General features: G+C 41.5%; 1 protein-coding gene across 5 annotated transcripts; it reads left to right on the top strand.

Moving 5' to 3' along the window:
• The first annotated feature begins 8,408 nt into the window (after nucleotides 1-8,408).
• Nucleotides 8,409-20,259, top strand: E2F8 (E2F transcription factor 8). Of its 5 annotated transcripts, none has more exons than XM_064657161.1 (14): nucleotides 8,409-8,487; nucleotides 8,711-8,820; nucleotides 10,038-10,313; nucleotides 10,598-10,754; nucleotides 11,848-12,153; nucleotides 12,828-12,989; nucleotides 14,400-14,537; nucleotides 14,856-15,065; nucleotides 15,435-15,519; nucleotides 15,791-16,274; nucleotides 17,160-17,390; nucleotides 18,225-18,354; nucleotides 18,499-18,815; nucleotides 19,520-20,259. In XM_064657161.1, exons 2-14 carry the CDS (start codon nucleotides 8,782-8,784, stop codon nucleotides 19,691-19,693), a joined length of 2,709 nt encoding a protein of 902 aa, XP_064513231.1. In that variant the 5' UTR covers nucleotides 8,409-8,487; nucleotides 8,711-8,781; the 3' UTR covers nucleotides 19,694-20,259. The 5 variants fall into 5 exon arrangements, with proteins under 5 accessions (XP_064513231.1, XP_064513232.1, XP_064513233.1 ...); XM_064657164.1 differs by lacking the exon at nucleotides 8,409-8,487 and adding an exon at nucleotides 18,929-18,991 and having other exon boundaries at nucleotides 8,641-8,820; nucleotides 19,520-19,633; XM_064657162.1 differs by lacking the exon at nucleotides 8,409-8,487 and having other exon boundaries at nucleotides 8,640-8,820; nucleotides 10,038-10,295.
• Nucleotides 20,260-22,550: the final 2,291 nt, after the last annotated feature.

The raw sequence follows: 22,550 nt of genomic DNA, 5'->3' as shown, positions 1-22,550 counted from the left end.
ATACTGCATGACATTTCCAAGAAGTAAGGAATTTTTATTACCCATTTCACAATGTGGAATCCACAGCACAGACAAGCTAAGAGTCTGCCTTTCCTATGGACTTATTACAAGGAAGACTGGTGTTGCCGGAACAGAGAGATTTCTCTGAACAATTTTTCCTGCACTCTGTAGGCCTTGCTTGCCATGGAAGTGACAAGCGTGTATTGTTTATACTTATAGACTGTGTGAAAATATGTGATGTTTATACTTGTTAGCTGTGTGTCTAATTATAAGGTTTGAGAACATAATATGTTTATAGAAAGAAAACCTTGAGAAACTAGAGATAAAGGTACACCTGCAGATTTAGGAAAACCTCTAAAAGCAGATTAATTAGAAAGAGCTTTTTATGCCAAGAATGATTTCAGGTCGCATGGGCAGAGCTTCAGATCCAATAAACTGAGAGCACTAGACGCGTGCACAAACTGAGCTATCCAATCGTCTTGTTGTGAGCATGTACCCTGAGCAAACTAAACTGTATGAAAGTTAACTGATTTAAATAATAAATTGGACATTTTGCCTGATCACATTGATCGTTTGCATGTGTTCCTAAACCTCTCCATCAACAGACTGGAAACAGGGCATGTGGTGCTGAATACCTTTGAAAAAAGCAGAAGGTCATTCAGCAGCGTAATCCTTTCAGCTGGGAACATGGCAGAAAGCAGGAAAGAGGAATGCTGAGTCCTTGTTTAATGTGTTCACTTGTACATCACAAACTTAGAGCTAATTACAATGTGCACTCATGTCCCAGTGCGGGTTCCTGTCATGTCCTTGTCACTGTGGTACCTGGCAGCCAGCAAGAACACACCTCTTGTGGATGGGATTACCCAGAGCAAGCTTAAGAGAGTTGATGTGAAACAAATGAGCTATCAGAAACTAGAGCAAGAGAACCTACAAGCAAGAAGTCCCCTAAGATGAAAAGGTGGCCCAAATTAGAAAGGCAGAGCTGGACAGAAGGTTTAAAGCAAGACACGTGAAGAGCAAACTCAAAGAAACAGCTTTCAAATATGATACAGTACAAAAATTCAGGAAAAGGAGAACTACACTGACATGGAGAAAAATCTTCAAATAGAAAATACTATTAACGTTCTCAAACTATATTAATTCCTGATGTAAATCCTCTGAAACCAGTCAGTTTACAGTAGAGGAAGATGTCTTGATGTGAATGCAACATTACTCCAACTCGATGAGTTATGCCAAACAATTCAACATGAGAATATTGAGAATCTATTCAGTTGAGCCAGAGGAGTGAAGTATGTCTGCGCAATGTCAGTGTAGTCTGCTTAGTTAATCCCACAATGCAGAGTATTCTGCTATTGACATGCCATTTAAAATTGCATGTGTCATTTCTTAGTTAGAGCACTGAGGGAGGAAGGAATTGGTCTAAGAATCTGCGGTTTGAACAAACATTAACTTTTGAATGTGTCTGTGTAGTAGGAATCCTTTTGAATAAAAAATTAGATGCTGCTTGTTGATAAGAACCTAATGAAATCACATCTTAAGAAAAATGCTTCATAAGCTGCTTTAAGAATCCACACTGGATTCCACTACAAATACGTGACAGAATAAATACAAAATAAATGAAGCATTTTCAGTAGCACAATCACTTGGGGAAATAAGATCTTCCAAAGGCTCCTGCAAATAACAATATAATATCAAGCCCTTTTTTTTACACATAAAACATTTGGGTTGGGAATTAACTTCTTTTGTTGCATAGTCCTTTCAAGTTTTTGGTTGAACAGTAATATTAGATACTACCTAATGATATGACATGTGCTCAACCCATATTCAACAGTAACCTCTGTGACAGCACAGCAGAGCTTGTGACATTATCTATAATAACACCGCCTGATGCCATCAAAGTAGCCCTAAAAAAGCACCTCTTTTCAGCAGATCCCAGCTGAAAATGAACCACCACAGCCCCTCCCAACTGCTTGGTTCATACACAAGCGCTACTGATACTTCTCATCTCTTAGACATTTATCCTCATCTTTATTGCTCCTGCCTCATCCTCTCTGAGCATTTATCTTCTCATCTTCCTTTCAATCATCAGCAAAAGGCAGTGCAGGGAGAATATCTAACACAAAGAAGCTTGGGCTGATGGGCACTGACACTTGCAGAGTAGATGCCTGTAAGACCAAGGCATACAATGTGCAATGGATCTGCAAGTTCTGTAGAAGTGCTGTTGTTTTCCTTATGTATATATATATATATATATATTTATAAGCAATGTGGGTTCTGTCACTGTTGTAAGTTTTTTTTCAGGAATGGAGTTGACCCCATATTTTAGCTGGGCTGTGAACTTCAGTGAGTTGGGTGGAAAGCATACAAAGTAATAAAAAAAGAATATAAATAATAAAGAATAAAAAATCTAATCCTCTAGTTCAAGGACATGAAGCAAGCAGGCTTTTGCTCCAACCTACCCTTCGGATTTGGATCACGAAATAACTCTGTGAAAGACTTGTCTGTATGTTTCTCCTTGGCAAGCAGAGTTCCTCTTAATTTCTCAAAAATATTGATTCATTTAAATGGCCATGAGTCTCAACTCTTAGTAGAGATAGCTCATCTCTGAAATGTTGAAACAACAAAATCTACAGTACACTAAAATATACCTGTGAAATGTTTGACTACAAAGAGTAGAATGCATTTGAAGCAGAAACATGCTCTTTACTGAGTACTCTAAACTCTTAGCTCTAGATGCTTAGCACCATTGCTAAGAAAGTGCCCTGTGTTTGATCTTGAATAAACACACATTTCTGGGCTGTTATCTTCTTTTTCTAATAATTCATCTTAGCAGAAAGAATACACCTACAGAAGTGAAGCACCCTAAACACTACATCTCTATTTCTCTTTGTACCATGCTATTAATATTCTTGCAGTGTAGTTTGTGGTGCATGCATTAAGTTTTAATTAGCATTCTCTGAAATTAGCATGCCTGAAAAAGGCATTTGTTTGTTTAGGAATCCAGGTTTCCATAATGATTTGGTTTTGTTTCCTTCCCAGCCTTTGCCTCAGTTTGACCAGCTGATTTAATTTGCCTAATTTTAAAAGATAATGTAACAACTGAAAGCAAATAAACTCAAGTTAAATTGAATCAGCCTGTTCAATAATATGCCTTAATATGATTTAATTTTATGCAGACTAATGAATACAAAATTATGTAGGGCTGGCGCAAAGCACTCCACAGGACCTTCTGGAGCAGGGACTGCCACCTCCTGATCCCTGTGCCCTGCACAAAGCACAGCTCCCTCACCCAGATTTTGGGCTGCCACTTATTTCTCCCCTATCACTTCTCCCAGCACACCAGTTCCCAGGCTGGCACATGGCAGCAGTGATTCCTTTGGGTTTCTGCATGCAACTAAGGCTGTGTATGTCAGCTGTGGAGCTGATCTCACTGACCACCCGGGCCATACAGCTGCACAGAGAAGCTGTGGATGCCCCATCCATGGAAATGTTCAAGGCCAAGCTGGATGAAGCATTGAGAAAACTGGTCTGCTGGAAGGTGTCCCTGCCAATGACAGTGGAACTGGATGATCTTTAAGGTCCCTTCCAACCCAAACCACTCTATGATTCTATGACTACACGTTGCTGTCTGCAGAGATATCAGATGGCAAAAATACCTGAGATCGTTTTTAGACATTGTTTTTTCAGTCTGCCATGTCATTTATTTGCCATCATTTCCCTACTACTTCCCTATTTAATCTTTGAAAAGTTTGGGGTTTTTTTTAAATCATTTAAAAGCCATTTAGTGCTGCTATACCCTGTACAAAATCACGTCTCAAGGATGAAGGATCACCGCCTCCCTAAGATCTTGCTTTACAGTGAACTTGCCTCCAGATGCCGCAAGAAAGGAGCCTCAAAGAAAAGATACAAGGACTCCCTGAAACAACATCTCAGCCTTGGCCACATTGATCATCATAACTGGTCTACTCTGGCCTCAAATCGGGAGGCCTGGAGACACACCATCTACAATGCTGCCGTTTCCTTTGAGAACGCACGCAGGATCACTCTCGAGGAGAACAGACAACGCAGAAAGAATCGTATCCTGCTGAATACACCACCTAAGGAGTCTTTCTGCTGTGCCTTTTGCAATCGGATATGTCTATCTCATATCGGCCTCATAAGTCACCAGCGTGCCTGTAACAAATGTGGATAGAGCCTTCCTAAATCTTCGTTCACGAAGCCTAGCCATGATGATGATGACCCTGTACAAAATTACTCGTGTCATTTTGCTGGGTAAATAATATGACGTAAACACAGCCCGCAAGCACATCTCCATGAGGAGCAGCAGACTGTCTTACAGACAGAGGAGTAAATGAAGTGTGACCTCTAGTGAACTTGAGTGCTTATACCACTTCTGCAAGAGGCAGAGCCTGAAGTTATCTTCATACTCTGCAAAAGTTTACTCATAGCTCTGAAATTAAGGGTAGATTTTTGTTGCAGCATAACCCAGAATGAAGAGGAGCACAAAAAAGGATAATTATAAACCAAATTACTGCAGAATTTTGTATTGACTGGAGAGATTAACATTACAGAAACATCTGAATAAGGAAAAAACTGTGGTTTCTGATTACTACCTTGTATTTCTGAAACTACTCTGCCTCCTTTTCATTTTTATTTAATACAATAATTTCATTATCTATACTTAAAATATATTGAATATTTAACGCAATCTACGGAGAGATTTCTGAAGTATTTTGGGGTCTGCTTATGTCATGAACTTGTTGATTAGAAGTACATACCTGCTGAATTCTGCAGTTTATCCTAGATACCCATCAGACATTAGAATTAAGGTATAGTAAAAGAAGGGTGTCTATTGCCTTTAAAATTGACTTGAATAAAAGAAACGTTACAAGAAAACATGAAAATTGAAAGTGACCCCATGCAATAAACAGCAGCACTGACCAAGATTGCCACAAGCAGTGTTTCCATAATGGAACTGGATGCTGAACTCGAGGCACTTCCCTGCAAAGCTCCTGCTGGCAGCCATGGAGTACAAATTCACAATTCCAGTCCTAGAGAGAGTAGTTACAAACTAGTTCCTTGAGGAAAGCAGCCTAAAATAGTCTGAACACTCAGACAGCAGGGCTTGAAGTTACAGCAAGTTCAGTTTTCAGAAGGTTGTACAAACCACAGAAAGTTTTCAATACACCTACCAGTAGTGATTTTTGTTTTTTTTTTTTAACTTTACAACAGATTATGCTCAGAAATACAATCACTGTATATCTCAGAGATCCCAGACTGGCCGAGGTCAGAAGGGACCTCTGGAGGGCATCTTGTCCAACCCTCTGCTTGAGCAGGGCCACCTAAAGCCCCTTGCTCAGGACCATCTGGACAGCTTTTGAATATCTCTAAGGATGGAGATTCCACCACCTCCCTGGGTACTCTGTAAGTGATCTTATACATGGAATTACCTAATAAGAATGATTTCAGTAAAATTCTCTATGTATTTTGGCTTTATGTGAGCCATTAATTACAATTCCTCTTGACAGAAGTACAGCATCACATCCATGAAGCAAATGAGCACAAGATGCTGAACTTTACTGCCTTGTGATCACACTAAAACCAATCCATTATTGACAACGTGTTCATACTAGAAATAAAACTCAGAGTAGAGCATGCAAAGCAAACCAGATTAGTGCTTTCTTTAGAACAGTTCATCACTAATGCTGTGACTGGAAGAGGAAAATGTCTATGGGCAGAGAAGGAGGGAGGCTTAACTAGAATGCAGGCACTGGAAGCACTTAATTTTACATATTCTACACTTATTTACCACCTCATCGTTCCTTTGATTTGACCAAATCACTAGGATATGTCACACATTCTCTTTAATCCACTGGATGATGCTTCAAGTAACTCTTTAGCTGAACCAGCAGAGATAAAATTACCTATCACTCTCCAACACTGATTTCTGGCATCAGGCGGTGTCTTGATTAAGCACAATACCTGAAACCAGCAAACATCCCAGACAAGGATGATCACACAAGAGCCTTTAAGGTTATACATTAAAAGACCTACTATTAACTTGCTACAGGTGCCTTTGGTTGCCATGTCAGGGTCATACGATTTTTAATCCTTGTGCTTTTTTCTCTAGAAGGTACCTTAGCAGAGAATGGAATCATTGTTTCTTATGCCCAGGGCTGCAGAGAGCAACTCAAGCAAGAGCAAAGGAAAACACAAATACAAATACTACAAATACTTTAAATTGATGGGTGCAACAGAGCACACCCTTGACAGATCCACATAATTCCATAATCTCAAAAAGGCAAAGGCAGTATCGTGCTAAGGAGGATCACAAAAGAGGCACACAAGTTACTAAAAGAAAAATTATTTCAATAATGGTAATAATGGTAGCAATTCTTTTAATCTCTGCTTTAAAATGTCTGATACTCTCAAAATGACCAGCTTTTAAGGCTAAATTTGAGACCAGGAAATATCTCCCCTGAACAAAGGTCACAAGAGATACTATGGTGTTTGAACAGAGATAATGGCTTCTTGATTAGGGGATAGAGGTAATTTTCAAAGCTCAGCATAAATGAAATAAGTAATCAGGTGATACTTGAATGCAAAAGCCTGATTATTTTTTCCAGTTTGATTTTTGAAACATGTTGAATGCATTTTCTCCTCATTTAAGTAACTCAAATTCCATGCACGTTGCATGTGGTCATCCCTGTGGAAAAAAAAAAGGAAAGATAACACATTATTTTTTTAGCATTTGTAATTGTACTTGGTATTTATAATTGTAATTAGTATATATAATTGTAATTAGTATGTGTAATTGTAATTCTTGTAAGTCGCACAGCAGCTCTGGGTTATCAGGACACAACAATCACACCTTCTAGTGCGTCTTTTACATAAAGAAGCCAGTGCACAATCAGTGCAATTGGATCAAAGCACAAACAAGGGAAAAGAGCAAATGACCACTCAAATCCTACTCCTCCCTTTTTAAGGTGGGGCGTGTATGCCCTGCCAGAGAATAAAACTTGGCTGCTACATGCCTGGTGATGCCAAGGAGTGAAGGTCACTCAGGGTCTTTTTTTTTTTTTTTTTTTTTTTGAGTTTACAAGCTTTCAGATTTTCCTTTCAGAAAATTACACAGTTGCATTTAAAGGTTTTGCCTTTATGCAATCCCAGCTCTGGTAAAAAGAACACCCAAGGTGGGTTTGCATCCTAAACGCCTGCCTGCAGAGCAGGGGTGTTGTAACCCCTGTGATAAGGACAAAGGGGACCTTATCACTGCTTACAAGTCCCTGAAAGGAGGTCGGAGCCAGGTGGGGGTCGGGCTCTTCCAGGCAACAGGTGAGAGGAGGACAAGAGGACATAGTCTTAATCTGTGCCAGGGGAGGTTTAGGTTGGACAGCAGGAGGAATTTATTTACAGAAAGGGTGATTAGATATATTGGAACGGGCTGCCCAGGGAGGTGGTGGAGTCACAGTTCCTGCAGTTGTTAAAGGAAGGACTGGACGTGACACCCAGTGCCATGGTCTGGTTGACACGGTGGTGTTGGGTCACAGGTTGGACTCGGTGATCTCAGAGGTCTTTTCCAACCTAAATGATTCTGTGACAGGCGGCACCAGACGGCTGCGGACCTTCATCCTGGGAACACTAATGCCTCTTGCCCAGAGGCTATCGCAAGCGCTCCCACCCACCGCGAGCCCCGCAATCGCTCAGCTATTCACATTTTTTTCCCCCCTTTTTGCTGAGCAAGGAGTGCAGGGGCGCGGCCGTCGGGGGGGCCCAGCCGGGAGCCTCCGGGCCGGGGCGCGGACACCATCAATGTATGGTGTTTCAAACACAGTGTGCGGGGTGTTTCGAACACGATGTGCGGAGTGTTTCAAACGCGGCGTGTTAAACCACGGTGTGTTTCGAGGGGCGCGGCAACCGCGGGGGCCCCGCGGGCGGCATCCCGTGAGGGGGCGCGCGGCAGGCGGGGGAGGCGCGAGGGGCGCGCGCGGAGCCCGCGCGGGGCGTGCGGCCCCTGACGGACGGGGACCGGGCGAGGCGGCGGCGGGTAAATTGGCTCCGCTAAACCGCCCGGCGCCCCTCACGCCCGGGCCCGCCCGCTGGGCCCCGCGACCCTGCCGGCCGTTGGGGCGGGCGGGAGACAGGGAACCCGCCAAAGCCCCAGCCCGAGCCCCGCCGGCGCTCGCCCAGCGGCGGGAGGCGGGAGGAGGAGAAGAAGGGAGGGAGGGAGCGGCCACGGAGGCGCCGCGCTCCCATTGGCCGCTTGGGGAGCAGCGCCGCGCGCTGATTGGCTGCCCCACCCGCCCGCGGCGGCTCCGCGCGGTGAATTCAAACCGGGCTCCGGGAGCGGCCCCGCGGCGCGGGCGGTCCCGGGGCGGGCGGCGGCGGCAGCGGCAGCGGCAGCAGCGGCAGCAGCGGCAGCAGCGGCAGCAGCAGCAGCAGCAGCAGCGCTGTTCCCGTGGGCCGTCGGCGCTGCCGGCCCATGGGGTGCGCGGCGGGAGCACAGGGCGGCGTGAGCGGCACCTTCCGGGTGTTCGAACGGGCTCCCAGGCGGGGCCGATGGGCGGCGCTGGGCTGGGCCGGGCGGGGCGGGGCCGAGCCGTTGGGCGGCGGGCGCGCGCGGGCTGGGGCGGGAGGCGACGGGACGAGCCCGGGGGCAGCGGGAGCCGGCCCGGCACCGCCTCCCCCGCCAAGCAACGCCTCCCTGCAGAGCCGGCAGGACCTGCGATGCGGAGCGGCGCGGCAGGACCGGCGGGTGTCGCCTGCTGAGGCGGCGGGAGGATGCGGCCGGCGGGCGGGGAGATGGGCATCGGCGACAAGGTAATTCCCAAGTCCCGGGCGCCTTCCCGCGGCAGTGGTGACAGTCCCGGTGTCTGTGCTCGGACCCTCGGGGGGCGAAGCCGCCTCAGCGATCGCCCGAGCGATCACGCGTAGAAACCGCGGGACGGCAGAAACCGGGCGCGTGTTACCTTCGCTTTAATCCCTGTCCGTAACGAAAGTTCCTAAAACTTCACCTCTGACGACCTTTATCCACCGAGTCCCTAAGGAGCACCATTTCTTCCTGGTTCCCCTCTCCTTCTTTTCTTTTTTTCCTTGATGAAAGCTGTGTGGAGGAGCAGGTACGATAAGTAGGTCACGTCCGTCTCCAGCATTCAGCGGTGCTGTGACAGGGAAGTTGCCGCTGGAAGAAGGTCCCGCGGAAGTGGGGCAGCGCTGGGCTGAGCCCGCTTCCCGTGCGGGTCCGGGCTTGCGAGCCCGCCTGGAACCCCGGGAACCTCCTTGAGATGGGCTCTAGGAGCTCCAAAGACCCCCGGGAACTCCAGAAATCCCTGACCCAGTCCTTGGAGGGCTCCAAAGCGCGGACCGCGCATGCGCGAATGTACGGCGCCAAAAGTAAAGGGGTTCCAGCAGGGAAACCACACGAGGAAGTGGATCGGTTCCTGGTCACAGAGATCCTTCACTCTCTCTCCCTCTTTTCCGCCTTTATTCCCTCCTCTCTTGTTTTCTCTAGGCAAGCGCCGCAATAATATTCCACCCCTTACTCTGCACCGATTTTGGAGCTTGTTAAAGTTCGTTGTTAAAGTTCTTTGTAAAAGTTAAGGGCTTGTTAGCCAACACTTCTGTGGCTCTATAGTGGGCTGGCTGCCGGAGTTAAGGCGGCTATATAATAAAGGATGAATTCCCTGACACATACGCTGATGTCTGTTCAGCCCAACAAGAATTTATAAGAAACATCACACCCACTGAAAATGTGTTTCAGCCGTTCTTTCATAGCTCTGCTATGCATTAACATTCGTTCTGACTGTATTTGCCCCAGAGGGAAAGAAAAGGAAAATTACCTAAGGAATAAATGCCACAGACCCCGAGCCTTAAGCTCCAGGCACAGAAATGGTTTTCAGGGACAGGACTTGTTGGTTCAGAGCAGGACTGGAACCGTTGCACAAAAAATGCGATGGTCTCTGTGCCCCCTTTGGCTACTATTGATCAATGGATTGTTGGTTTTTAATCTCACCATTGTTCTCTTTCTTGGTGTATAGGAAAACGAGCCTTCTGAGCCACACAGAAATGTACTGAAAACCCCTTTGAAACAAGCAGCTACCTCACAGGTGGTACTGACAGAGAGACAGCCTGACTGTCAGCCACTAACCACACCCCCAAAACCTAAGGAAACCTCTCCAGCAGAGCCATGGACACCTACTTCCAACTTGAAAATGCTGATTAGTGCGGCCAGTCCTGAGATTAGGAGCAGAGAACAGAAAAAGCAACTGTCAAACAGTTCAACTGAGGTTCTACAGGTGAAACACTGTTTGCAGGTATTTTTTTTTTCAAGTTAGCTGAAGGCTATTTATTCAGTATAAAAAGTTGTACATTGACATAACAAAACTTTTTTTAAGTTTTGATTTTGGAGGATTTACCAAATATAAGTAAGGATATTGACTAGTTACATACAACAGGTAATGTTCTGGTTTAATTTCACAGCTGCCGAGGACAAAGGGAGAACACTGGGCCTTTTACAGTGCTAACAACGAAGCTGTTAAATATCTGTGTTTACATATTGTCAAAAATCTCAAATTCTCTTTTTCTCATTCCCATGTAGGAGCACTTATTGGGAGATGAATATGAAAAATCTCAGCCAAGTCGCAAAGAGAAAAGCCTGGGATTGCTGTGTCATAAATTCTTAGCTCGATATCCTGATTACCCCAGTGCTGCACAGAAAAGTTACATTTGCCTTGACGAAGTCACTGAAGAGCTACGTAAGTTGCTGTACATACTGCTAAAGATTTCTTCGTGCAAATATGCCAGTAACTTGCCATTTGTGTTAGTTCATTTTTGCTCCATAAAATGTTGAATGCTTACTGTATTCTCTCAAACTTATTTAAATCCAGTTTTAAACTCCTCATTCTTAGAACAATTTTTTTAAAATGCTAAAGTTTCTTCAATGAACTGAACTGAGAAACTCTGAATTCTGTTTCATATTAAACATCTACATTATTGCTGATACCATGAATAATCAGTTGCAATTTTTTGGATCTAGAGATGATGGCTAAGATTAGTGGTTGGGATTTGGCAGCAGGAATTTGCATTTCTCAAACTGAATCCACAACTTCCTGTCCAACCATGACATCAAAGCAAGAAACTATTTTCTGCCTTTGATGATGCAATATAAAAATAGTGATATAAAATGAGAAAGTTAAATTATCAATGATTTTCAGGGACTCTTAAGTTGCCAACATCAAGCTGAAGCTTTTGTAAGCCAAAAAGCTATGCAGTTACAGTATTCTACAGATTACAAACTGGTAATAGTTATAAAAATTTTAAAGCACTGTGATTTGTATTTTTTTGTACTTTGTACAAAAGAACATCTCTTTTAGAAAATGCCTACTCAAAACCAAGAATTTAACAGAAAAAAGAGAAAAGGACAGTGTGTTAATCGAATAACATATCAAAAAAAAAAGCAGTTACCTACCATAAGTTTCCAAGGTTATTTAAGGGGACAATCTAAAATCAATACAATGAATAATTAAAAATGCTCTGGTTTTTTTTAAAGCTGGATTCAAACCCATCTAATGGCTCTTCTGGGAACAGTAAGTTTTATTTCTTAAGGAATGCTGTAAGCCAAGTACAACTGTGGAACAGCGAGTCTTTCCATATCTGAAGCAAGAATTATTTTCCTTGCTGGCAAGATCTATGAGGGCTATTTCCAGAAACTTTTCTAACAAGGAATTGGCAAAAATGGTTTAGAAGTGTATTAAGAGAGAAGGAAGGATAGGGATCTGTTGCAGGTAAATGCGTGACTAAACATATTTTGTGTAGTAGAGATGTCATGTTCCTCTCTTTCTTTCCCAGATGTTGAACGCAGGCGCATCTATGATATTGTGAATGTGCTGGAGAGCCTGCACATGGTGAGCCGCCTGGCCAGAAACAGATATGTTTGGCACGGGAGACATAACCTCCCCCAGACCCTGCAGGCTCTGAAAAAAGTTGGAGAAGAGAACAAATACATACAGCAAATTCAAATGATCAAGAAAAGAGAGTACGAGCATGAATTTGATCCTGACGGTGAAAGGAATGAAGAAACGGCAAGTTCTCTTGGCTCAAGTGAACAGTCAGAAATGTCTTTTGTTGAGCTCCCAGGAGTGGAATTTCGTGCTGGTAATAATTATAGTGCCAAGAATAATATGTGTTTGTAATGATAAATATCCATGAACTTTGAAAAAACATTTGTTGACCTTTTTTTTCGGAGATAGTACTGCCCCAAAGGCACCACAACTGTTTGTGGGGAGAAAAAGTGCTCTGCACTCTTTCACTTGTCTTATTCATTCAATTCTTGCACATGTAGTTTGTTTTTACAGGGCAAGAACAAGGGAGCATCAGGTGAAACTATCAAATATACCAACATACAATCCCAAAATACACCAAATGTATCAAATATACCAAAATACAACCAATTACCATTGAATTGTTATAAAGCCAGAAGTTACTATGGAATGTTATAGAAGCAAAAAGCATAAATTATTTTTTTTTAATTTAGGTTTGAGTCATTGAAGAAATTTTAATTAAGGGTCGAGCATCTTTAAGAGTACAAGTTGTCAGACAATAGGAAATGTATATGGGGGGTACATCACACTCTCTTCTGTGTAGTTAGACTTGGTATGCACCCAGTTATCTGGCTCTCGTCATGATTCTGGAGTTCACATTGGCCCTGTCTAGTCACTGTGTTGTTTGTTCTTGTAATTATTATTACTGACAAATTTTTTCAGTGTTTTAGAAATGTTTGTAGCTGGTGTGTCACTTAATACTTTAATCTTTTCTCCTGTCTGCTGCAGCATCAGTAAATGGCAGGAAATACAAATCTTTACGAGTGATGAGTCAGAAATTTGTGATGCTGTTTCTTGTTTCAACACCTCAAATAGTGAGCCTTGAAGTTGCTGCTAAAATCTTGATTGGAGAAGACCAGTTAGAAGACTTAGATAAAAGCAAGTTTAAAAGTAAGTAAATATAAAGCTTAAACTAAGTGAATGATTCCAGTATTAGTTCATATAACGTAAAATACTGTCATATTTTTCCTACCATAAATATATTTGAGCCTCCAAAAACTCACTAAACACCTTGTGCTGTTTATAAGAGGGACACACTTGTATAGTCATTGGTACCTAATGCCCACAAGAGGAAAAGTCCATTAAATTTTCTCTCCTGAAGTAATGCCACAAGGCTCCTCATTGGAGCCAATTTCTTTCCTCAAGAGACCTGTCAGAAGGTTTTCAGCATCATTTCACCAAAGATGCCCCACAATTATTCAAATCTATGTTCTGGTTATATAACTAACTTGGTGGAAATATAAAGAGATTCTGTAAAAGTCCTACTAGTAACTTAAATGTCAGAGGAAGTGAAACCAAAAGCTCTAACTGCCAGTTATTTCTTCATTCTTTTATCCTGCTCTCAGTTCCCTACACACTTCCTCTCCATTCAAATGGAAAGGTACTTCTAGGTCTAGGTCTGTACATGTATAATAATTAAAATAATTAAAAATGTACCTGCTTTTGAAGGATCAAGAATTAATTGTGGATTTCATTAAAAATTAGACCCTTCCTTGATTTTTTTTTTTTTGGTGGAATTGTATCTATGTAAAAAGTGATCCTCACTGATTTGAATTCATAATTTCTTTTTCACTCTCTCCTGGCAACACAGAGAAGATGGATGGTTAGTCAGTGGGTTTTTTTGTTTGCTTTCAGTCTTCCTCCATAAAGCCTGTCTCACAATAAAAGCATTTTCAGGGCATTCCAGCCATGTGCCTGTATTTCAGGTATCACATATTTTACCATGTTCTTGGTTACAAAGCACAGTCCCAAGTTCCATAACTTGCTAGACTTTTAAATTTTCAGTAGCAGAAGCTTAGGCCTAAGCCCATTCACTTTACCTTCTAGAAATCACTTGTAATTTGACTTCAGCCTAAAACTTTTCCCTAATAGCTTAACCTAGAGACAGTGAAGAACATGCAGGATGATTATCCTGTTGGATTTTAGTCTCTCTGCCCTCCAGTTCCCACATTTGCCATTGCACGTGTGTACCTCCCTTTTAATCTACTTATTTTTACTGCAGAATTTGTATAGATTTGATCATTGCACAGGAAAATGTTGTTTTTTTTTTTTCCTGTATTTAGCATAATAAACTTTGCAGCATTTTCTTTTCCAGATCTATATCTAGGTCATTCTATTTTACATGTAAACTTTGTATCACAATATGTTATTTCATTGTATAAATACCTGTTCCACAAAATTGTTTTCACAAAAAAAATTATAAAGCTTTTTCCTTTTAGCCACCCTTTTTCATCTCATATATACTAACCTGTTAATTGGAATTGCCTTACTTTACATTTATTTATTTTTATTTCATTTCAGCCAAAATTAGGAGGCTTTATGACATAGCAAATGTTCTCAGCAGCCTTAAGCTTATCAAGAAAGTTCATGTTACAGAGGAGAGAGGTAGAAAACCAGCATTCAAGTGGACAGGACCTGAGGTCTTGCCAAACATTCAGGGTAGGTGTATGTGTAATTTCCTTTTGTTCTGCTGATGATTTTTGATTTTTTCTTTGTTTTCTCTATTAGAATTTCTAGATCAAAAGACAGAATAACTAAGCAGAAAGTCTTTTACTAGTCACATCTCTGTCCTTAGTCCTTGACAGCACAGCACACCAGTATCTATTTCCACAAAGTAGATGTTCTCATACTGAGACTCTTGAATTCCATGTTTGCTGCTGCTAGTACTTCAGTAATTATAAGCCAGGCTCAAATAATTGCTTTTAATTACTGAATCTGCATATTATATATATTTTCTCCTTTTTTCCTGCATTTTAGATACAAAACTTGAAGCAACTTCTATAACCTGTTCCCCACCTGTTTCAGAATCTGTTCCTTCCAAAGAGCACTGCTCAAAAAACCTTTTTCCTTCAAAAGGGAAGCAAAACTTCACTCGGCATTCATCTCTAATAAAGTTAGTTAAGAGTATAGAAAATGACAGAAGAAAGATCCAGTCTGCTCCAACCAGCCCAGTTAAAATGAGTACAAGTACGTATCTTTTTTTAAGTTTGTTTTTAAGTCAGATCCAGTCTTGCATTAAATATGTGGGCTTGCTTTGTTGTGGAAACTCTGCTTTGGGCTATCCTCTCTAAACAGCTCTTCTATAATCCAGAAAATTGGCAGAAAATTACCTATCAATGTTCATGTTCTTGTTAAGGATCCTCTCTGGGGGCTTTAAAATTCATCCAATTGATAAAGTCAAGTCTGGTCTGCAGTTTGAGGATAATAGGTCTTAGTGCTTTGCCGTTGAATGTGTTTGCTACATTAAATAAAGAAGTCTCCTCAAATTAAAGTTAAATTTTAACTTCTACATTTGATGTACTAACAGTTTTGATTTTGTTTTCCTCTTCCCACCAGGTACTTATCAAAATTTACCAGTTTTCCCAAGTACAATAACTCAGCTTCCAGCAATCGCTAAACCGCAGCTGGAAGGACAATCCAAGTAAGTTTGCACAAGTGTTAAGGTGAGAAGCTTTATGATGGCACTGGCCATTAAGTTAAAGTTATGCTCAGTTTGAGTGGGGCAATAGTCTGTAAAAACAGCTAACCATTGGTACTGCAGGCTATTTATTCACTTACTTTCTGTTCAGTGGATTGAGAAGTACAAGTTCACGTTAAGTCTTTGTACTACAGAAAATAATTTGTCAGGGCATTCATTTCTGCCTGAAGGAATTAAAATATGTTTGGGCTTTTTTTTGTTTGTTTTGCTTAAGGACAGCAGAGGAGATGCAAATGAAATGTGTCCTGTCCTCACCTGAGGCAGTCCCCAAGCCTGAACCCCCTCAGCAGCCAACTCCCAGCCAGCCCCTAGGGGTCTGCCCTGCAAGCCACAGCTCAGTCTCACCAGTAATCCTACCTCATCCTCACTCTGGGATGTCATATGCAATATATCTGCATCCTTCTCAAGCCCACACTGTGACAACCTACAGCCCAGGTTTCATGTTGCAGCCTCTACCATGTGCTAATGTAACTGGAATTAAGAGTAATAATTCAAAAGTATTAAATAAAATAACCACTGAGGAAGGGGACAATCAGATCGCTACAGCTGAGTCAACAAAGCCTTTGGCAGCTGAAGAAAGACCAGAGATTAAATCAGAAACTTCATCACAGAGGTGCCTTAAAAGATCACAAGCATTACAAGAGAATAATTTAATTAAAAGGCATAGAGGTGATGAGGAGAGCCTTGGTACCTCTTTGGTAAGTTAAATTAGTTTTAAAATGCTATTTTAGAGCTTAATGATGTTGCCACCTACTCATTTTCAAAGTGATTTAGAAGCCTGCCAGTGTGTTTTTAATAACATTGTTTGAAGAGATGATGTTCATTTGTTCTACTTGCTGATGTTGGAGGGCTTGGTTTTGGCTCTAAGAACATGTGTCAAAGTGTACAGATGTTAGTCAAAACAACTCCCAAAACATGTCAAGACTTTACCTATTTATATTTTACCTATTTATACCTATTTTTCCTGATTAGGTCAGATTGAGAGTGGGGTAGGAAGGTCCCTTCTAACCCAAACCATTCTAGTACTCCATGAACTTGCTGGCTCCCATTCTTGGCTTTAGAGGTGTTAGGAGGGAAAATGGACACATAAAAGTCATTGGACAGGGAACATCCCCAAATCCTAATGCCTTCTAAATATTTCCACCCAATGTTGTGCACTGTTGGGTTGTTGTAAGCACAATAAAGTAGCACATTAAGAGAATAAGAGGTTCAGACAAATTTGATGCATATTGAGAAACTGGGGCTGGATTGCTTTCTACTCCTTGGTTGCTGAAAGTTTTAGGACCTCTGTAAATTATAACCCTGCTGTAAATTGTGCTTCTGAAACAGTCATCCTATGTTGTCACCATGTTGTGACAACATGTGATGTCAAACATCCACCAGCTGTGAAGGAGAAAGAAGGGATAACATGGACCTGGTTATCTTAGCGATCAGAAATTTTTATTGCACAAACTTGGGATCAGGAGAAAGGAGAAAGCTTGCTTTCCAATTTTAAAAAATGTATAAATATCATTGTATGGCTGTAATTGAGAATGTTAAGCCTTACAATATCTGCCTTTCTTTTTGTGTGTACTTTTTTAAAGGGAAAATCCACTAAAAATGAAAAACCACCTTCTAATAATTCACAAGTGAATCATGAAATGGATAATGTCCAGGAAGATAAACAGAAGGAAACAGAAACATTAGATCAAAATGTGGATCAAAACATGGCAAGTTGCTGTGACCAATGTAAAAAGGAAAATATTCCAGAAGATGAGGATAAAATCAAAACTAAACAAGACATACCTGTAGCATTTGCCATTCCTACTCCTGAGGTAAGCTTTGTCAGACACCATAGGAGATCTTGCCATTCCTAAGAAAACACCATTTGGAGTCTTTGCAAAAGAAACAAAACTATAACAAACTACACCTACATAGATTGTCTTTGGATGGATTCTTTTTAGAGTGCTTTAAAACCTTATTTTGTAGGAATGTAGAACTTCTGTTTCTGCATTAGCACACAAATAAGAGGACATAAAGTGGCTTTCAGGCTTCAATTGGAATGAAGATCACCCTAAGACTGAGGCTGAGAGCAATGTTGAGATCCCTCACCTCCCCAGTCCTTTGTTTGCACAGGCTTTGAAACAGAATCCCACAAAACTCTCTCCTTATCAGTAAAATCCAGTATTCTGCAGTTCAGACTTAACTGCTGAGGAGAACCTGAATAAAGAGCAGTTGACCCAAACGTGTAAATGCAAAAGGTTTGTCTTCCAATATATCTTGGATTGTGTTTTTCATAAAACAATGAGGTGATATGATGACTAATGAGTCCAGTAATTTCTTCTAGAAAAAAGTATTCAGTGTCAGGGTTTTTCTTTCATCTTGTCTAATTGCATTGTGTTAATCTCAGGCGGATTTTTAGTTAATCACTGAGGATATCAGCAGGAAATGGAGCCAGCTGACTTGTATGTGGTCTTTTAAGAGCATGTCCTTGAGTTAGTTGTGTCTCGTTTCAGACAAAAGGTAGCAGGAGCATGGAATACAGGATCCTGGGGATGTGGAGGATAGAGAATAAGAACAGGGCAAGGGAGATGCAGCTTGGGAGAACATATTTGGATTTTGTTTATTACATGTTTGAGCTAAAAGTGTGTCGTCTTTTTCTTTGTCAGACTTTTTTTCCCTCTGGTTATCTTATTCCTCTTACTCACTGCACCCATGGCACAAAGGCAGACTGCTCCAATAAAGAGAAAGCTGGGATGTGTTCCTTACAGCACCCTACCTACAGCTCACCCATTACTGGTGAGTGTTTAATAAAACAGGCATAGACTTGTCTGGTTTAAGGAATTGCGGGCCAGATTCATCCTACTGAGTTAATGAAGTCACAGCACAATGTCCTGAGCCTCAGTTCTTGATCCCCTTCAACACTTGATGTTTCTGTTTCAGGTGTCATTCCAGTGACAGCCTCAGAGCTGAAAACAGTTAACATTCCTGCTTTTCATATAACACCCTTGAACATTATGCTGTCACCAAATTCCATAGCTGCTGCACCTGTACTGAGCAACTCCTGTCTCAATTCAAACAATGCCAGTTCTGCCCAAAATCCAAGTTCTTCAGCTCTGAACTTTATGCTGCAACACATAGGACTATTACCTGCTGGTGTGCAAGTTCCTGCAAATCCTGTTCTTCAGCACGTGCCAGTCTCTTCCCAAGCAGAAAACACCAGCCATAGCTCAGGAAACATGAACGTGCAAGAAGGGAAGGTAAGTACAAATATACTGCAACTTGGCCATGGTGGGTTGAGTGGGAAGTACAGTGCAGCAATTCCTTTACGGCAGGTAAAGTTTTTAAATAAACATTTTCTTTTGATCTTTAGAAATCAGCAGTGCCCAAAAAGAGCTAGCAGTGAAGGCCAGCCTAAGTACGATAGAACTGAGAGGTTAGCAAGGAAGATAAGTCACTTATTTGTTGTGGAAGTGGAGCCACCTGGAAGATGACAAGATGTGAAGAGACAACTGTTTTAGAGGGAGGATTTTGCATAGATCTGAAATTATGCTTATCAAAAAATTGTCCCTTTGTTACTTTATCTTTCCTTCTTGTTACTTCCCTAATATTCGCAAGTTCTTGTGTTTAATATTAGCTTTTTTTTTTCTTTTAATAGGATAGGATTGTAAAGGACTTTAAAGAATACTTTTTTCTTCCAGGAAGTTTTCCTGTATATTTTGTTTAATACTGTATTGCCTAATATCTGTTTGTATTAAAAAAAAAAGGTAGGAGGGGATTAGAAAAATCATACTTTTATTTACTTATATATATTTATATCAAGGAATACAGGTAAATTCTTTGTAAAAAGTTGTTAAGTTTTTAAATTTTGGGGGGGGGGAAAGAGTTTGCTAACATCCTGCAGAAACCTAGAGCTAGAATTCACCTTTATTCCCCTTAAATGAAAGTAACTTTTTCTCTTCAGCCTTCTGCTCCAAAGGAACCTCTGGAGCCTCAGGCAGTTACAGAAAGCTTTTTCCGCACACCAGGAGGCCCAAATTCTGGATCTTCGCTATCTACAAACTCAGATGGTACCGAGAGAATCTCTCAAGGAACTCTTTATATTCCTCAACGAAAACTTGAAGTTTTGGAAGACTAATTTTGGGATATGGAATTGCTGAATGTGTTAACGGGCATAATTACTGCTAACACACTGCACACGTCTGGCATTGTCCAAAATACATTTTGGACATGTATTGGCAAAACCTCAGTGCTGGAATAGCCTTAATTAATGCTTTAGAAATAAAATTGACTCTTAATGAGAGTTAATACCTAATGATTTTTTCCAAAAGGCTTACCTGAAGTATTTTAACAACAAAGTTATGTATCTAGTGGTTTTTTTTTTTCTGTGTGTGTGTGTGTGTGTTGATTTTCTTCTATGCAAAGTAAGCTGAAATTGTCTTTGTACAGAAAGGTACAGTCTATCAGTCAGTACCTATTTTGCACCAAAAAAAAAGTACTGTGAGTGTGTACATATTTTATGTCTTAACAAAAAGGCCATAGTTAAAATGTTTTGCTTCTATGTTTAATAATGCTCTTTTGTAAAGTTAGTAAAAAAAGCAAAAATCTCCCCAAATTTTCTTAATCGATTTTTATATAAGTTAAGAATTATTTATACTGTATTTTTAAATCAATTTGTTCAGATTAAACTTACATAAAACCCTGCATTGACTTTTTCTGTTTGATCAAATTAGATTATCTGAATTAAGTAATACATTTTGTATTCACTGGCAAAGAATCTTCATTCTTTTTTTGCCAAATAAGGGCATCTCTGTGTTCTGAAGGAAGGGGAAAATGGAATTTCATCAGAAAGGGACTTAAATAACTTGATGTAACTTCTGAACTCTTGTCACAAGATATTATAGCTCCTAACAACAACAGTTAGAGGAAAACATAGTTATGAAGTAAGGGATTCTGAGTATCTTTATGCAAAGTGTGTCCAAATGTCAAAAAAATTTCAAACAAGTTAAGTTAGACCATTTAATTTAAATGATTAATTTAAATTTAAATACATACAGCACCTCTTCTACACTGAAGGAAGAAAGATGAAGACTCCTCACTCAGTTCACACTCAGATAATGAGGAATAACTAACAGATTAAATCAAAATACAATGTATCTGCTTTTCCAGGTCAAATGTGCCTGGCAGACCAAATTAGGACAGGAGAAATGGTAGCAAAGCCTAAGATTCAGTCTTGGACTGGGGTAAAAAAACATAGTCAAAACAGCTAACACAGTAAAACTATCTGGGCTGCTTTTTAATAATGCAAAATTATAATACAAAATACACCTGACAGAATACGATCACTATGAAAATACTAAATGAGGGGGAGAAAAGAATAAAAGCTGCAAGATGGAGGAATTCTCACTGCAGCAGAGAGTAGATTTTTCTTCTCCAAAGGGATAACTTGATTGATCTTCCTTACACCTGCTATTGATTTCATTCTAGAAATATAAAGGCAAAGGTTTTAGAAACTTGCATTACTCATAGGAAACAAACTCCAAACATTTCATTTTCAGACACCACATTTGACAGACTAATGAAACTACAGTAATTAGGGTTGGTGAAAGGGTCTCACAAATGGCTGTATCCTGAAAAGCCAAGCATACATTCTGACATGCTGTCCAGCGTCCCCTGCCTCCTGTGACTACAGTTGCTTTTTCGCTGGGACCTTTCCTTTTGATTGTTCATTTTGCAAGCTGAAAAGCTGCTCAAAGGGCCCCTTTTTCCACCTGCCTCACCTCCCTTTGAACGTGGCCTGAGCACCTGATGTCCTCCTGGAAAGTTCCTCTACTCCTCAGACTTGCTTTGCTTTTGATTCACTGAGTTCCACTTCTCTGAGCAGGGCTTCTTAATCCCTGCCTTTGATTTACATCTTTGACCCAGTTCATGCATGTGCAGCTCCAGTTGCATGTTTCAAGCCTGTTCTTCCAATCCCAGGTCCTGCTAATCACAGTTGAGCAGGAATTATATGAAATGCCAACTGCTCCTTGGAGCTATTAAGACCCTCTCAACAACGCACTTCCTCACAGGGGCACACAGTAGTAAAGAAATTAAGCAACACCCAACACCGGGAAAACTAAAAACTGCATTTTTCCCCTTAAATCCTCTTCCAAATTCAAAGGGAAAAGACATATTTTGGGGGCAAAATCTTTCTCTGCAGATTTCCCTGCAGTTGGTTACGGTGCAAATCCATCCAAGGACACGATATATAAAACACGAGTGAAGGTTACAGAAGGTTCAGCGCTCTCAAATGTTAGGGATCCTAACATGAATCACCAAGGGTGCAAAGCTTTTTAGAAGCTTCTCAGTGCTTCCCATGCACTCCAATAGTGAACTCAGTCCTGCCTCAACCCCTCCTCACTGCCTTCTTAAAAGAAACCTTCATCACTGTCATGGTTTGAAATTGGCCCCCCGTGAGAGGCTGGGGGGCTCAGAGGTGATTGGGTGCCAGGGCAGTGTTCCCTGGAGAGCCAGTCACCACTCGTTGTTCGCTTCTGCTCAAAATCATATATACACAGCACCAGAAGTGGTTGGCAGTCTTTCTGTTTTGCTGTTGGTGTCTGCTGCGTGTAGGTGTAGGAGGCCAGGGGGTGCCTGGGCTCCCTCTTTCCCCCTTCCGGGGGGCAGAGGGGAGCCCTGCGGCCCCCCCAACTCTGCCTGGGCCGGAGCTGGAAGCAGCATTTGGAGTATGTGCTATGTATATTCACAGCACCTGAGGTAAAGAGAAGAGAGGCAGGCTTTGCAGCCAAGCCCTCTCTTCCCCCTCCTTTCTGCAGTTAAAGCTGTGGAGGGGGGCTTTTTCTTTCCCTCCGCTGTGAAGTGGAGGAGAGGCTCAGCATCGGGGCTGAGCCAAGAGACGGGCCGGAGGAGGAGGCGCGGCACTCCGGAGAAGAATCCCAGGCGAAATTGGAGATGGGCCAAGAGCTCGGCAGTTGCCCTGCCAAAGCTGACCG

Source organism: Pseudopipra pipra, chromosome 6 (genome assembly GCF_036250125.1).
Source record: "Pseudopipra pipra isolate bDixPip1 chromosome 6, bDixPip1.hap1, whole genome shotgun sequence".
Lineage (NCBI taxonomy): Eukaryota > Metazoa > Chordata > Aves > Passeriformes > Pipridae > Pseudopipra > Pseudopipra pipra.
This window is presented reverse-complemented; position numbering and strand designations above follow the sequence as displayed.

Bases quoted from the DNA above. Each gene is read 5' to 3' on its own strand.
- E2F8 (XM_064657161.1), top strand. From the start codon at position 8,782: ATGCGGCCGGCGGGCGGGGAGATGGGCATCGGCGACAAG. The intron at 12,154-12,827 runs GTAATAATTATA...TGTCTGCTGCAG, and splicing joins AGGAGTGGAATTTCGTGCTG to CATCAGTAAATGGCAGGAAA. The intron at 18,355-18,498 runs GTGAGTGTTTAA...TTTCTGTTTCAG, and splicing joins CTACAGCTCACCCATTACTG to GTGTCATTCCAGTGACAGCC.